Consider the following 15,293-nt stretch of genomic DNA (forward strand, 5'->3'; position numbering starts at 1 on the left):
CGCTCATCTGCCTTCACACACATATGAAATTGAGTGAGATCCCATTCTTAATCCATAGGGTTTAATATGATGTTGGCCCACCCTTTGCAGCTATAACAGCTTCAACTCTTCTGGGAAGGCTTTCCACAAGGTTTAGGAGTGTGTTTATGGGAATTTTTGACCATTCTTTCAGAAGCACATTTGTGAGGTCAGACTCGCAGTCTCTGGTTTAATTCATCACAAAGGTGTTCTATTGGGTTGAGGTCAGGACTCTGTGCACACCAGTCAAGTTCATCCACACCAAACTCGCTCATCCATGTCTTTATGGACCTTGCTTTGTGCACAGGTGCGCAGTCATTTGGAACAGGAAGTGGCCATCCCGAAATTGTTCCTACAAAGTTGGGAGCATGAAATTGTCCAGAATCTCTTGGTGCTGAAGCATTAAGAGTTCCTTTCACTGGAACTAAGGGGCCGAGCCCAACTCCTGAAAAACAACCCCACACCATAATCCCCCCTTCACCAAACTTCACATTTGGCACAAAGCAGTCAAACAAGTACCATTCTCCTGGCAGCTGCCAAACCCAGAGTCATCCATCAGATTGCCAGATGGAGAAGCATAATTTGTCACTCCAGAGAACACGTCTCCACTGCTCCAGGGTCCAGTGGCAGCGCTTTACACCACCACATTCGACACTTTGCATTGCGCTTGGTGACGTAAGGCATCCGCTGACCACGTGCTGTCATTTTACGTGGCGTTCCACTTTGGCTGAGTTGCTGTCGTTCCCAATCGCTTCCACTTTGTTATAATACCACTAACAGTTGACTGTGGAATATTTAGTAGTGAGGAAACAGTGAGGAAAATACTGGACTTGTTACACAGGTGGCATCCTATCACGGTATCACGCTAGAATTCAGAGCTCCTGAGAGCGACCCATTCTTTCACAAATGTTTGTAGAAGCAGTCTTTATGGTACGTGCTTGGTTTCATACACTTGTGGCCATGGAAGTGATTGGAACACCCATATTCAATGATTTGGATGGGTGAGTGAATGCTTTTGGAAATATAGTGTATTTACAGTATACAAACTTTTTGTCTTAGGTTTATCTACACCACTGCCTCCTACTGTGGTCTGTGGCATGTACACAAACGCTGAGCGCTGCAGCTGATTTTGGATCAAGACAGCAAAAGAAAAAAATCTAAGTTACTTTGAAAGAGGGTTCATCATTGAGACACGCATGGAAAGAGCTTCAGTCACAATGTCTGCTCAACTGGCCTGTATATTTTAGTAAGAATTATGACTAAAGTGACAATACATTTGGACTGGAAATTGTGGGTGAAAGAGTCACTGTGATGTTCATGCATGCATATTATACACATGAGGAAAAACAGAAGAGCAACTCTGGTGACTGAGAACGTCAATGCAGGATGTAATCAGACTGTATGAGAAAAACAGTCCATCACCAATTACATAGAGAGGGATTTTATAGTAGAGTAGCAGTGCATAAACCCCTCACTACATAGACAAATGCACATTTGAGATGGTCAGATAAGACTCTCCCCATATTCTCCACAAGTGGGTGAATGCATGTGTGGCATACACCAAAAGAACAAGACCTAAATGCTTGACCCCTAAAGTGAGGGTGCCCGGTGACCATTATGCAATGGGGACATTTTGCTGACAATGATGTAAAAATTATGTAAATCATATGCTCTGGCCTTTGCAATAACCAGATCTCGATCCAATAGAAAACCTGTGAGATTTTGGACTGATGGGTCAGACAGTGTTCTCTACCACCATCGTCAAAACTCATGAAATTCTACTAATGAGAAATTTTACTATTATGATACATATAAACACCTGACCTTATAATCCTCTCATGCTTTGACACATTCACATTAGATTCCCACTATAACAGTTCACCGCTGAAACATATGGACACGTCTGCTCCAGAGCACCAGACAGCTTGTAACCAATGAGCTCACAACCACCACAGGCATAATTCACATGACACTGGCTGAATGCAAAATGTTTGCCTATCTGACACACTGCACAGAATATAGGGCATGAGCTAATAGCTCTTACACCCTGTGTAGGGCACTAAAGGTCAAATTGAGTTATTTTGGACACAGATTCTGTTCCCTCACTTCACACTAAAGCAAAAAATGCAAAAAATTGAGCGCACACTGGAACACCAAAACATGCAAGTTCAGACACGGCTTATGATAATAAATAACATAAGTGCTAAAAGAACTTCCCCTAAGCAGTCATGCTTTAAGTTCAAGCAGGTGGATACGGGAAATGATGAGAAATATAAAGTAGCAGGAGTCTAATCTAAAATGTAAGCAGTAATTTTAATGCAGAGGACTTTCTCATTTCATTTGCATTTATCGATAATAAGCAAGAAAATGAATTCAATTGACTGTTTGGGTATGTTTCAGTCTTTTTAATATACTGCCACCCTTGGTAAAAGATGAGCAAAGATTGGTCTGACAAAAATGTTTATCAGCTTGACCTTATAATGACAATATGAGAGAAATAACCTTACAGTGAGGTAAAATTATTCAAACAAAGAAAAAATAAAAACACATTTATCACGATTACTGGCACTTCTAGATGTTCTAATGAATGAAATCTAATAAAAAATGGGTTGACACGTGGATGATTGTTATTCATAATCATCTGCATCTAATTTGTGTGTAAAAAGATTTGATAAGAATACCAGCTGACATATAATGAATGCACTTTGTCAAAAATCAAGTGTTATTTCTCATAATACAGCAATGATATATACTGTATGTGTAAAACCTTCATATATTTTCATTCGTATTTGACCTTTTTAAAGTGCAGACTTGAGTCTGTGTGACTCGAAACTCGTATGTGGTCATGCATGACTTCCTGTTCACTGGTGTAAAAATATGAACCATTCTGTACACCAAATACACTCATCCAAAAACAAAGGAAAGATCAGAGAATAACACAGATAAAAGGAGACAAAAGGTTGCTGTCCTTCATAAAGCAAGTAACGTGCACAAAACACAGCTTTATATCTGAAAATACTCCACTATTAGGGCAATAATCAATTTTAATCAACTAGAGCTATGATGAACCTGTGTGGATGAGGACTAAAATGTATTTGTCCCCACCCCCACAAGCTGTGGGGAGGATTGCTTGAAAGGCAAAATTTTCTCCAAAGCTCAGAATTCCATAACTGAAGCAGTTGGCTAAGTTCTGGGCTTATCAAGTCTCCAAACTCTCCATTAAACAACATCTACAGCAGAAACTGTACTGAAGATATGGAAGACTTCTAGAAGAAAGTCTAATCATCTAATCATAAATGTTGGCACTTGGATTTTGAGAGATGAAAACAGAGTGGTTTGCTAACACGAGCAGGAGCTTTAGCGGGTTTTGATCAAAGCCTACCCTTCCAATCTCGGATGTCCAGGACACCACAATGGTGTTGGGGACGGTGGTGGACAGTCTGACCAGTGAGGTAATGTTAATGGGTCTGCTGGGACGCTTTGGTTCAACTCCATTTTTGGTAGGAGGAAGGTAGCCCTGCCGACAGACAAACAATTCCCAAAATCATAACTCTAAACAACAATCTTACTGCAGCCTAACCTTAGATGGTTTTACTGAAAAGCTTAACTGTCAGTTACTTTGGCTAATTTAGCTGAAAATGAAAATATGTATCTATTTTTGGTTCTATTTCTCACCGGAAGATTACATGGCTTCCCATTCACTTTTACACACAGGTTAGGAGGAAAGTGGTCTTCCTGTGGACAGCTGGTTTCTGATAAGCAAAACCTACCAATAGAGGAAAAAAAAAAACATTTCTTAACCCTTCTTAAACATTTTTGGCCGTTAAGAAATACAGAACTGCTTTAATTTAATTTTTTTTTATTTTTACATGAATAAAGATGCATAAAATGAACATACAGATTACTTACCGTAACTGTACTTGTACCATGAAGTCACATTTGGTCCCCAAGATGTCCCTTAAGATAAAACAACATACCATTACATTTTAACTGCACTTTTGCTTTTTATAAACATTCCACTCATGCTAAGAAGTGTCACGTGACATGTATGCATGCAGAATAAACAACATAGTGCTGCTTAAAGGGGAACTCCTCAGATTTTTAAAAACTTCTGTGTAATTAACATCTAGCATGTCAACAGCATTCAGGTTGGTTTTTTGCAAAATGCTTAACTCTAGAGAAACTTATCAAGTCAGAATGGTTCATAGTCGTGGTGATAGGAACAAGACATCTAACTCTAAAAGCTCCATCACAGAAAGTTATTACATTAAATGGTTACAAATATTCAGCCTCATGTCTCAAACCCTGTTTTATGATAGTTTTGTAATAAAATTTTGGCCCAAAACATATTTTAATCAATTTAAACTATTCATGGAAGAGGGAATCATGAAGGGTGTTCTAAGGCAAAACATTCCCCAAAGAATTTTTTTCAGATTTACCACTACTTTACAATCACCATTATATGTAAAAACTCAGACATGTGTAGGTTCACTGGTGGTTTTAGTAAATAAATGATAGATTTATGATATATTTAGGTAGACATGGCAGCCACTGGTTTCCATTACCACCACTGTAAAGAAATGAACTGTTTCACACCAAACCACTCTAAATAACTTTATTTTACATATCACCCACCGAATTACGCATATGTTTTGAAAAATCTGTGGAATTCTCCTTTAAAGATTCCATCAACAAAAACCTACTAATAGAAAAAGATTTTTGAAGTGATAAGTGAAATGTATTTGTGACAGATAATCAAAACAGTGAAAATAATAATGCTCTATTTACTCTTCAAGCTTATGAGAGGTGTATTTCCGGCCTGCATCTCCATTAGAAAAGGATGCAGTGCACTCATAAATAGCTTAAGGGCTCGTCTGGGAAACTCAGAAACTAAATTGTTTCAATTTAATTTCAAATAACTTGAATAACAATGATATTTCACACTAAAATGACCGACTAAGCATTCAATGAGATGTGCAATCAGAATAAGGTCAGCAGTTATGTCTGTATTACAGTTAGTGTAAGGCTGGTCTTATTGTGAGCATGATACAAGTCCAGAGAGTGAAAGAGGACTTACATTGAGCTGCTGATTTGCTGGACTTGCTGTGGCGTTAATGCAAAAGCAAAACATGTTTCTTGAAATCGCTGACTGTTGTCTGAAGCTGGAAATTGAAACAGAGGGAAGAAAGAGTCAGAATGAGATAAATGACTGCCAAGTCATAAAACTTTTTTTTCAACAACAGTGATGCAAAAATCACTACTCTGACAGTCTCCTGTAGCTTTTCTACAAATGCTCAAATCGTTAACAAACTATCTGGCAAAGCAGCTGACAATAAACTATGTTCATGTTAGCATTCGGATTTGGACCAGTGTCAGGGCAAAGTTTAGATGAGTTATATAAAAGTAAATTTAATAAATATTTAGTTAAACGTGAGTTTAAGATACCTTCATGATCTACAAAGCATCTACAGTGGACAATCAAAATAAATTGAGACACCTGACAAAAAAAATATTCAACTGGTATCATTTACAGTGGCTGGTTTTCATGTATTCACAAGCTTCACAAGGATCAGATTGCCCCATTGTTTATGGTGATCCAGCACTATCTGATCTGTGAAGCTCGACACTGAAATGTTCTCCACTTTCTAACCAAAAATATGATATAAAAAAAAAACTGAAGAAAGGATCTCTTTCTAAAGAAATGCATGCACGTTTCCAGGAAATCTAATCCGAATGTGCACTTCAGAAAGTCTAAGCTATGAGTCAGTCTGTTTCAAGAAGATGAGAAAACAGAAGAGCAAGAAAATTTGTTGTGCTTGGCTGTGCTGTTGTTATTGTGGTTTTAAAATGCAAATTAGACTACAGTTAATAAAACCCCTGTCCTAGGACACAATCAAAAGACACCGCTTTTGGGGAGTCCCAACCATCTCTCTTTTAGAAAATAGCTTTCCATCTTCCCACCTGAGGAGGTAAGTCTCAATTCCTGTAAGTGGGCATCAAACACAAACGAATATTGGAGGTCATTTTGAAATCGCTCCTATACAGCCTGTCATACTGCAGAGCAATATGTGCTACAGTCCATTAGTTTAGCAGCCCCAGTTTTAAGTCTCTGAACTAGACCTTAATTATTCATAATTCATATAAGCAGCAGCAGAAGCAGACACCAGTGAAAACCCTGAAAAAAAATCTGCCTGGCTTCTGTATGGGCTACATTATAGTAGTACAATGGTTTCCTACCCTCGTTCTAAAGTTCCCCTGCTACAACACACACACAGGCTTGTAAGAGTCAGCTTGAAAAACTGACATTTATATTGTGTTGGTTTGCATACAAATACAATTTAAAAGACAATTTTAGTTTTCCCAATGTCTTTGAAATGTAATTCCTTTTGCATGTCTCTAAAATGGCTTGTGAATATCTAAAACACAATGCACTTTACATCCCCCTCTCACCATCCCCACCTATCATTGAGCAAAAATAAGACCCTCCCTAATACCAGATTTCGCAGTATGAAAGAAAAGTGTTATGATCAGGCCTTCAAACTGGACTAAGGAACTTAAAACCAGAAATGAATAATATGTTTTCTAGAAACAAGACTGCAACCAAAATGCATTAAATGATTTTTTAATTAATTATTAATGGTTCCAGAACAGTTCTCATTTGAAATCTGTGTAACCCATCAACACCCCTGATCAAATAACATACTTTGTTGATTTTCTTAGCTGAAAAACTAAGAAAAACAAAAAACAAGTGCCATAACTTTTGCACAGACCACAGTGTGTTTTTTTCACCCAATTTGTAAAAATCATCAAATAAACACCATCTGTTGTGTGCTCTCTGTAGAGGATGTGTTAATTTATTTGCTCTTTTTGTCATAAAATCAACAAAAAGGTAATTGAACGAACGCAGCCAAACTTTACATATAACTGTATGTCTTGACTGTATGTCTTACCATAAAACTCAACCTCAACAACACAGGTTTTTAGATCAATAAGATGATGATTTTAGATCAATAGATCCATGTTCTTACATTCAATAAATCAAAATTTTAAATTCAACCAAACACCAGTAGTGTAAAACCTCATTATGTTAAGGAATGCTTTAGACAGATAACCAAGCCCAGTTGTTACTGTGCTCAAACATAAAAAACAGTAATTTAAAAAATAATAACCTGTCTGTATGTGAACATACAGAGAGAAAGACAGAGACAGTGACAATATGAGCAAGTAAGGTGAGAGAGTCTTGTCATACAAACAGGTATCCCGCAGTGCTTCTCTGAATTGTGTTGAGCTTTTCTGGAAATATGATCATGTGACCTGTTCATATTTTCCTAAAGGGACACACAGTGTCACCCCTCGTCTCTAACCAAACACACCTCTTTCTCGCTATATATATATATATATATATATATATATATATATATATACACATACACACACACACACACACACACACACACACACACACACACACACATATATATATATATATATATATATATATATATATATATATATATATATATATACACACACACACGCACGCACGCACGCACGCGCACACACAAAGCAGCAAGTGCAAACTCTCTCTCTAGGGTTTACAGAGAATGGGCCGAAAAAGAGAAAATATCCAGTGAGCGGCAGTTGTGTGGACGAAAATGCCTTGTTGATGTGAGAGGTCAAAGGAGAATTGGCAGACTAGTTCAAGATGATAGAAAGGCAACAGTAACTCACATAACCACTTGTTACAACCAAAGAATGCAGAATACCATCTCTGAATGCACAACACGTTGAACTTTGAAGAAGATGGGCTACAGCAGCAGAAGACCACACCGGGTGGCACTCCTGTCATGCTAAGAACAGGAAACTGAGCCTATGATTCGCACGGGCTCACCGAAATTGCACAACAGAAGATTGGAAAAATGTTGCCTGGTCTGACGAGTCTCGATTTCAGCTGCGACATTCAGATGGTAGGGTCAGAATTTGGTGTAAACAACATGAAAGCATGGATCCATCCTGCGTTGTATCAGTGGTTCAGGCTGGTGCTGGTGTAATGGTGTGGCGGATATATTCTTGGCACAATTTGGGCCCCTTAGTACCAGTTGAGCATTGTTTAAATGCTGCGGCCTACCTGAGTATTGTTGCTGACCATGTCCATCCCTTTATGACCACAGTGTACCCATCTTCTGATGGCTACTTCCAGCAGGATAATGCACCATGCCACAAAGCTCATATCATCTCAAACTGGTTTCTTGAACATGATAATAAGTTCACTCTACTCCAATGGCCTCCACAGTCACCAGATCTCAATCCAGTAGAACACCTTTGGGATGTGGTGGAACGGGAGATTCGCATCATAGATGTGCAGTCGCCAAATCTGCAGCAACTATGTGATGCTATCATGTCAATATGGACCAAAATCTCTGAGGAATGTTTCCAACACCTTGTTGAAAGTATGCCACGAAGAATTAAGGCAGTTCTGAAGGCAAAAGGGGGTCCAACCTTTTACTAGCAAGATGTACCTAATAAAGTGGGCAGTCAGTGTGTATGTAAATGTATTATACACATGAAAAATATGAAATTATTACACATTATATGGAAACTGTACATTTTCCTCACTAGAATACATACAGCCTATCTTAGGTGAAATAAATACAGCTGAGCTCTTTTAACAGTGAGTCCTCTTATGCACAGTAATCTTCTGTAGGTGAGAGTAGCCTAAAATAACCTCAGCTACTGCAACTCAACCTCTCTCTCTCTCTCATTAAGCCCATTTCAATTCAGTCCAGCAAGCTTTAGTGGTATGACCATATTTAGTTACAGTATTGCCAGCACTACACACATTGCCACAGGAAGACCAAGCTTTTACAACAGCATTGATTACAAGTAAAAACAGCAGTTTGATTGAAGATAATGAAGTAACAGAAAAACACATAATTAGTGAAACAAACAATGTTCCAGGTCTAATGCAATAGTACTAGGAACTGCAATACGTCTCTGAAGGTAAACTGCTGTCAGTCTTACTGGGATTTAGACTTTGGCTTGTTTTGACATGCAACCTCTTCCCGTTCAATTATGTTAAACTCCTGTGTAAAAGTGCACATGTGAAAGGGCCTTCAGTAACTCAGGGCCAGCTGTGAGAGAGAACTCTTTTCTTTTCTCAGCTCTTGGCACTGCAGGGCTTTGTAGTGATTGGAGTAGGGGGACACAGGGACAGGTTTTTTTTAATATAATTTTATATATTTATAATATAATAATCCTTTGAGTAATATTTAACAGTAGCAATAGTAGTCTATTTGCTTCAGCCCAACAGGTGTCATTTGTTGGTTTCTGCTGCATTCAGAGAAGACATTTACTGTGCATAATTTCAGCTTTCATAATTTCATGTTTTTTGTCACTTGGTCAAGAGAAGCCCTTATAAACATAATTTAAGTCAAATTTGAACTGCTATATGATGTAAATTTGTCATTCAATTGCACAGAATGTCTTGCGTTCTTTCTCTCCAAGTTTATTGCAGAGGTACTTTCCCCAAATATATCTTTCTTTTTCTTTCACCTTAACTCTCTCCATATCCCTCTCAACCTCACCTCTCTCTCCAACTCATATCTCTCCCTACCACATCCCTTCTCCGTCTCCTTACCTCATCTGTCTGTTTCTACTGTATCTTTCTCTCCATCCAGCTAATCTTTCTCTGTTTCCACTCCATCTCCATGTCTCTCTCTACCTCATTTCTCTCTCAACCCATGTCCCTATCCCTCTTTACACCTCATCTTCCTCTCTTTCTCCCTCTACCTTATCTTTCTCCCACATTCTATATCCACTTCATCTTTCTTTTGTCACCACCCTATCCCCACTGTCTCTCTCTACCTCATATCTACCCCTTTCTTCATTTCTCTTGAACATAACACCACTTCTTTACCTTCCTCAGTGCACAGCAGTGCAGTCAGAATACCAAATAAAATAAAGATCTTGTATCTCTTCTTACTATGTTTTAACACACACACACACACACACACACACACACACACACACACACACACACACACACACAGGTAAAACATATATTTGACATCAGAGAAAGGCAAACACAGCTTATCTCTAATTATTTCTTACATCAAAATACAGAATTTTATACATACATTTATACAGAGAGAGAGATGGGAGGGGGGAAAGACAGATAGAGATGTATACAGAAGAGAAGGAAAAAGTTAGAGAGGTGGGGAGAGAGAGATAGAACAAGAGGGTGGCAGAAAGAGAGTGGTGAAGGTGTGAGAGAGAGAGAGAGAGAGAGCGAGAGAGAGAGAGAGAGAGAGAGAGAGAGAGAGAGAGAGAGAGAGGAGGGGGGGGGTCTCACAGGTGCTGTTATGGAGGTAATTACTCTCTATTCACATATTCACCAAGGCCCGACTACAGAAAGGCCAAAACAGGTGCTGTTGCAGCACGCATGCACACACACACACACACACACACACACACACACACACACACACACTCCCCCTCTCTCTCTCCTTGCATATTCCTCACTCTTTCATCCCCACCCCACCCCACCCCCCCTTTCATTTCTCCTCCTGTGCACCTTCTCTGCCCCCTCTCTCACATGTCAGGGGTGCAATTAATGAACCTGCATAATGGACTTGACAACACATAATTAGACTGATCTGCATTCTCTCAATGAGAGAGAAAGAGAGAAAGAGAGAGAGAGAGAGAGAGAGAGAGAGAGATAGCACAGAGAGAAAGCAGAGAGCATAAGGAGAGAGTGAGAGAGAGAGAGCGAAAGAGAAAGTGCAGAGAGAGCACAGAGAGAGGGTGAGAGAGTGAGATAGAGAGAGAAATGGTGAGAAAATTAGTGAGAGAGTAGAGAGACTGGGGTGTGAGTGAGCAAGAGAGAGGGGGACAGAAAGAGACTGATGATTGATTGAATGAATGAGTGAGGGAGTGAGGCAAGAGAGAGGGTGTGTGTGTGTGTGTGTGTGTGTGTGTGTGTGTGTGTGTGTGTGTGTGTGTGTGTGTGTGTGTGTGTGTGTGTGTGTGTGTGTGAGAGAGAGAGAGAGAGAGAGAGAGAGAGAGAGAGAGAGAGAGAGAGAGAGAGAGAGAGAGAGAGAGAGAGACTGAGCAGAGAGTAAGCAAGTGGGCGAGGGCGAGAGAGAGAGAGATGGAGGGAGAGAGAGGGAGAGAGTGTAGAGGGAGTGAAAGAGTGAGTGAGCAAGAGTGGGGGAATACAGAGAGAGCGAGAGAGAGAGTGAGAGAGAGAGAGAGAGAGAGAGAGAGAGAGAGAGAGAGAGAGAGAGAGAGAGAGAGAGAGAGTGCTAGCTCCCTCCCTGTTTGAGCTCAAGCTAAAAATAGCAGTGCAGTCTCTGCCATCTGATGTGTTTTTACAATTGGATGCAGAGTGGGAGTGAAGGCCCTGCATGTTTCCTTTTGAGTCTCAGAAAGGTACAAAACTGCGTCTTTATCTCAGCTCACCGCTACAGGTACTGTACAGACGAGACCAGAAAAGACAAAAAAAAAATCAATTAAATTCACACAAAAAAAGGCATGGACTTATTTAGACAGTGTTGCCAAAGCTTAACTGAATTAACCAGCACATAATTCCAGCATTATTACTGGACTTCTGTCATACACAGCATGTACAAAAGTATCAAGATACCATTTGTACTTAGAAGTATCTGCGGTTAAGCTTAAATGATATTGTAAACTAAAACAAATGACTACTGTCTGCAGAAATATCTCTATAAACAATATCACTGTGATCCAAATTCAGTACCACATGTGAGTGTTACAGTCTTACCCTACAGCTTGCACTTTCATGGTTGGTAATACAATTACCATGTAATTAGCATCTAGGTTAGCTTCTAATATTCCTTTATATTACACTAATGCGGCAATATTTCATTTTCCAACCAAATAAATGCAGAAAACCACAGGATATTAACTGCGTTATGCATCGTCTGTGCAGAAAATAGATTACGAGTAACAGTGGTTATGCTAGCAGTACAACTATTTGCAACAACATCTCAGCATACATCATCCAGTTCAGTATGCCAAACTGAGTCCGGTACATAGCAGAGAAGAGGGTATGTCAGATCATCCCAATAGCCAAATCAACAAACTGGTACCCTTCGCTGTTTTACTCTCTACTAGCGAGTCGATCTCATGTACTGGAGTTCTATTTTCATTTCGTTTTATGGTCGTCAGCATTTTTTGCCAAACTATGTTAAAATCTATGTAATAATTTTCCAAAGTATGCATGTGTGGGGTTAAGTAGTAGAAGTTCTGTTCTCTATAGTCTAATTAAGCCTAAAAATGAAAGAACTTTTCTATTGTATACATGTTTGAACTAACCACAGATTAGAATGACTGCACAAAGGGAATGATTAAATAAGGGTAAAGCAATAAAAACATCATATTGCACACGAAATAGAATGAAAGAACAATAATTTGCTTTATAAACAATAAATTGTTTAAATTATTGCGATATTCAGGTTCAAGGTCACCATGCCCAATGAGCAGCATCAGCTAGTAGGGTAGCATTGGCTAGCACTGGCCCATGGAGCAGTGGAACTGCATTCTTTGATGAATGATGGAGCAACATCCGATACCTCTAGCCTAACTAATATCCAAACTACATGCTAATCAACTTTTTCAAGTTGTTCTCTCTCTTTCCTTTAACTTTAAATACTACTTTTACTGCATATAGCACTTTTTTCTGTCCATGAGACTGAAGGTCTTTTTATAATGAAAGGTATTGTGATTGAAGAGGCTTTTAATATGGGATTATTTTTGTACAATGCAATGCCTGCAGGTTCTTCTATGATAAAATGCTCATTTTTTAACGCCATATCAAACCTGACATCGCTGCAAGCTGCAAGAGAATACTGATGCAAAAATGACTGCCCCTGCAGCAAAACTGACAAAGTCATACACATAAGTTTGGAAATAAAATGTTTTACTCCTCTGCCGCTGTAAGACTAAATTTCTTTAGTTTTGTGTTTTTGTTCCTCAGACTGAAATTACACGTATTAAGTCTATAGTCCGAATTAAATTGCGCATCAGTCAACATGTAATCTGAGTGTGACTTGTGACATATAGTTTAGCTTTAGACCTGTGTTAAGGGTGGACAATATGATGATATTTTATCGTTACCTTGACGAATTATGTCCCAATAAACTTTTCTGGGTATATTATGGATAAAGTCAGTACTTGTTAACTGTCGCCCCGTTTTTTCCTAAAGTAAACAGTCATGACCTTGGTCTTTGAAAGGCAACACTTCCAACTGTCAGAATAATTGGAGGAATTACTGACACAGAATAACAGAAGTCAGAATGAAGAAGCTTGTTTCCACCCGACTCATAGATTTCTAAACTGATCTCTGCTTGATGTGCTATCTAGACCACATTTTGGGTCATGATATCTCTGTGGATATCAGCCAAGCTTTGAAGGTAAGTACCTACAGGTTTGCTAGCGTGTGCTCATTTGATGCTGCGTTGCAAATGAGACTATCGTAACTGCTAACTAATAATGGATCATAAAATGGTAAGTGGAAATCAAATCCTGAGAGTTCTAGGATTTTAATGGTATACTGCATCATTTGATCTTTGATGCATAAAATCGATGTTTAAAAAAACGGAAGTGAATGCTTCGACGGAAGTGTACTGGTACAGCGATTTAGATAGGGTTAAAGAACTACACTACATGTTTCATTACAAAGTGAGCATTATTAGGCCTGTTTAATTTGATTTAGTGCAGAAAAGCTTGTAAAACACTGAACAGAAATCATTCTGCTTGTAGGTTTATTATTATTATTATAGTATTTTTTAAATATGGCACTACAGACTCTATTATGTCTGTTCCATCTTATTAAATTCGAAGAAAAAACTAAATATTCTGACATTGTATTGTGGAAAATTGTATCATGAAAATATCTTCAAGTACTGTGATATGATACTGTTGCTATATCGGCCACCCCAACTATCTTTACTTTTGCTCAAAACTCATTTCAAACGAATGACGGCTTGAAAACCACAGCATAGTGCAGACGTGTTACTTTTTTTCATATAGATCCCAGAATAGAGTTGCATGCTATTCCTCTGACCATGGATGGACACACACATTATGTTGTTATCCAGGGTGGACCACTCTTACACATTCAGAGAAAAACAGGGAAAATAAGCAGCAGCTGTTTCAATTATGCTTTTGTTTCCCTCTTTGTTTGCTGGTGTGTGTGGGCTCACACGTGTGCTTGTGTTTTTTGTTTGCACTTTGTGTGCACAGACGTGCATTTTGTTTTTAAGCTTCAGAGTAGACACTTCATTGTGTTGAGCCATAGCCTATGATGCAAGAGTTAATGACTATTTTTTGCTAAGAGAGATTAAGTGTGGTTTGGTTTATAAGATGGTTCAGAGGAGGCTGGAGGTGTGGAGGGTGTGTGATTGGAGAGGTAAGTAGTATTTTAGCTGGCACAATGTGTGCAGGGCTAGATGTGTGCATGAAGAATCTACTTATGGAGAAAAACACTGGGTGTGCTTCATCTCCAGGGTCTACTTTTACAGACATATGACAGTTATTCAGTGACTGCACAGTAGATGATTTGTTAACACCTTAACGTCAAAATAAAAAAGCAGCAATAACTGCTGTTTAACTTACTTCATTAACACTGTAACACTCATTGCTGTTGTTGAATTTACAATACAGTGCAAAAGTCTTACAAACACACTTAAAAAAAAACACTTAAAAGCGTTTATTTGCAGAGAAAAAGCACTATTATTGAAAAAATACAATTAACATGAATACAATAGGTAGTGATTTTGTGTATGTCGGTGTGTTTGTTTAACCATTTCCAAATCTCCATTTATGGCAGCCCAGTTTTGTAGTTTATATTTGTAGTTATCATCCAGCTGTTGGTTTGGCTAATCAGTGCTTCCTTAAATTAAGTCAAGTGTGCTGGTGGTAGCTTTACACAAATTCATGTGATGGTTGGGGGCGCTGAAGAGAAATCTGGAATCAAACTTGTGTTCTAACCAGCTTGAGAGAGATCAACCACTTTTTTGAAAACAAGAAATTAATGTAACTTTTTACTATATTGTATTTACAGTTAGGCTCAGAAATATTTGGACAGTGACACAATCTTCATGATTTGGGCTCTGCATGCCACCACATTGGATTTGAAATGAAACAACTGAGATGCAATAGAAGTGTAGACTTTTAGGTTTAATTCAAGGGGTTGCACAAAAATATCCTATGAAATGTTTAGGAATTGCAACCATTTTTCTACAAAGCCT

At 38.7% G+C, this 15,293-nt stretch overlaps 1 protein-coding gene across 1 annotated transcript in view; it reads right to left on the minus strand.

The window, feature by feature from the left end:
• Window positions 1-15,293, minus strand: part of pias1a (protein inhibitor of activated STAT, 1a) — a 68,800-nt gene that overhangs the window by 14,982 nt on the left and 38,525 nt on the right. Inside the window, exons 3-6 of the mRNA XM_017703565.2 lie at window positions 5,096-5,180; window positions 3,928-3,975; window positions 3,694-3,784; window positions 3,401-3,535 (exon numbers count right to left, since the gene is read on the minus strand). Of these exons, the coding sequence (XP_017559054.1) occupies window positions 3,401-3,535; window positions 3,694-3,784; window positions 3,928-3,975; window positions 5,096-5,180 (359 nt within the window). The remainder of the gene's footprint in view (window positions 1-3,400; window positions 3,536-3,693; window positions 3,785-3,927; window positions 3,976-5,095; window positions 5,181-15,293) is intronic.

The sequence above is a fragment of the Pygocentrus nattereri genome, chromosome 25 (assembly GCF_015220715.1).
Source record: "Pygocentrus nattereri isolate fPygNat1 chromosome 25, fPygNat1.pri, whole genome shotgun sequence".
Lineage (NCBI taxonomy): Eukaryota > Metazoa > Chordata > Actinopteri > Characiformes > Serrasalmidae > Pygocentrus > Pygocentrus nattereri.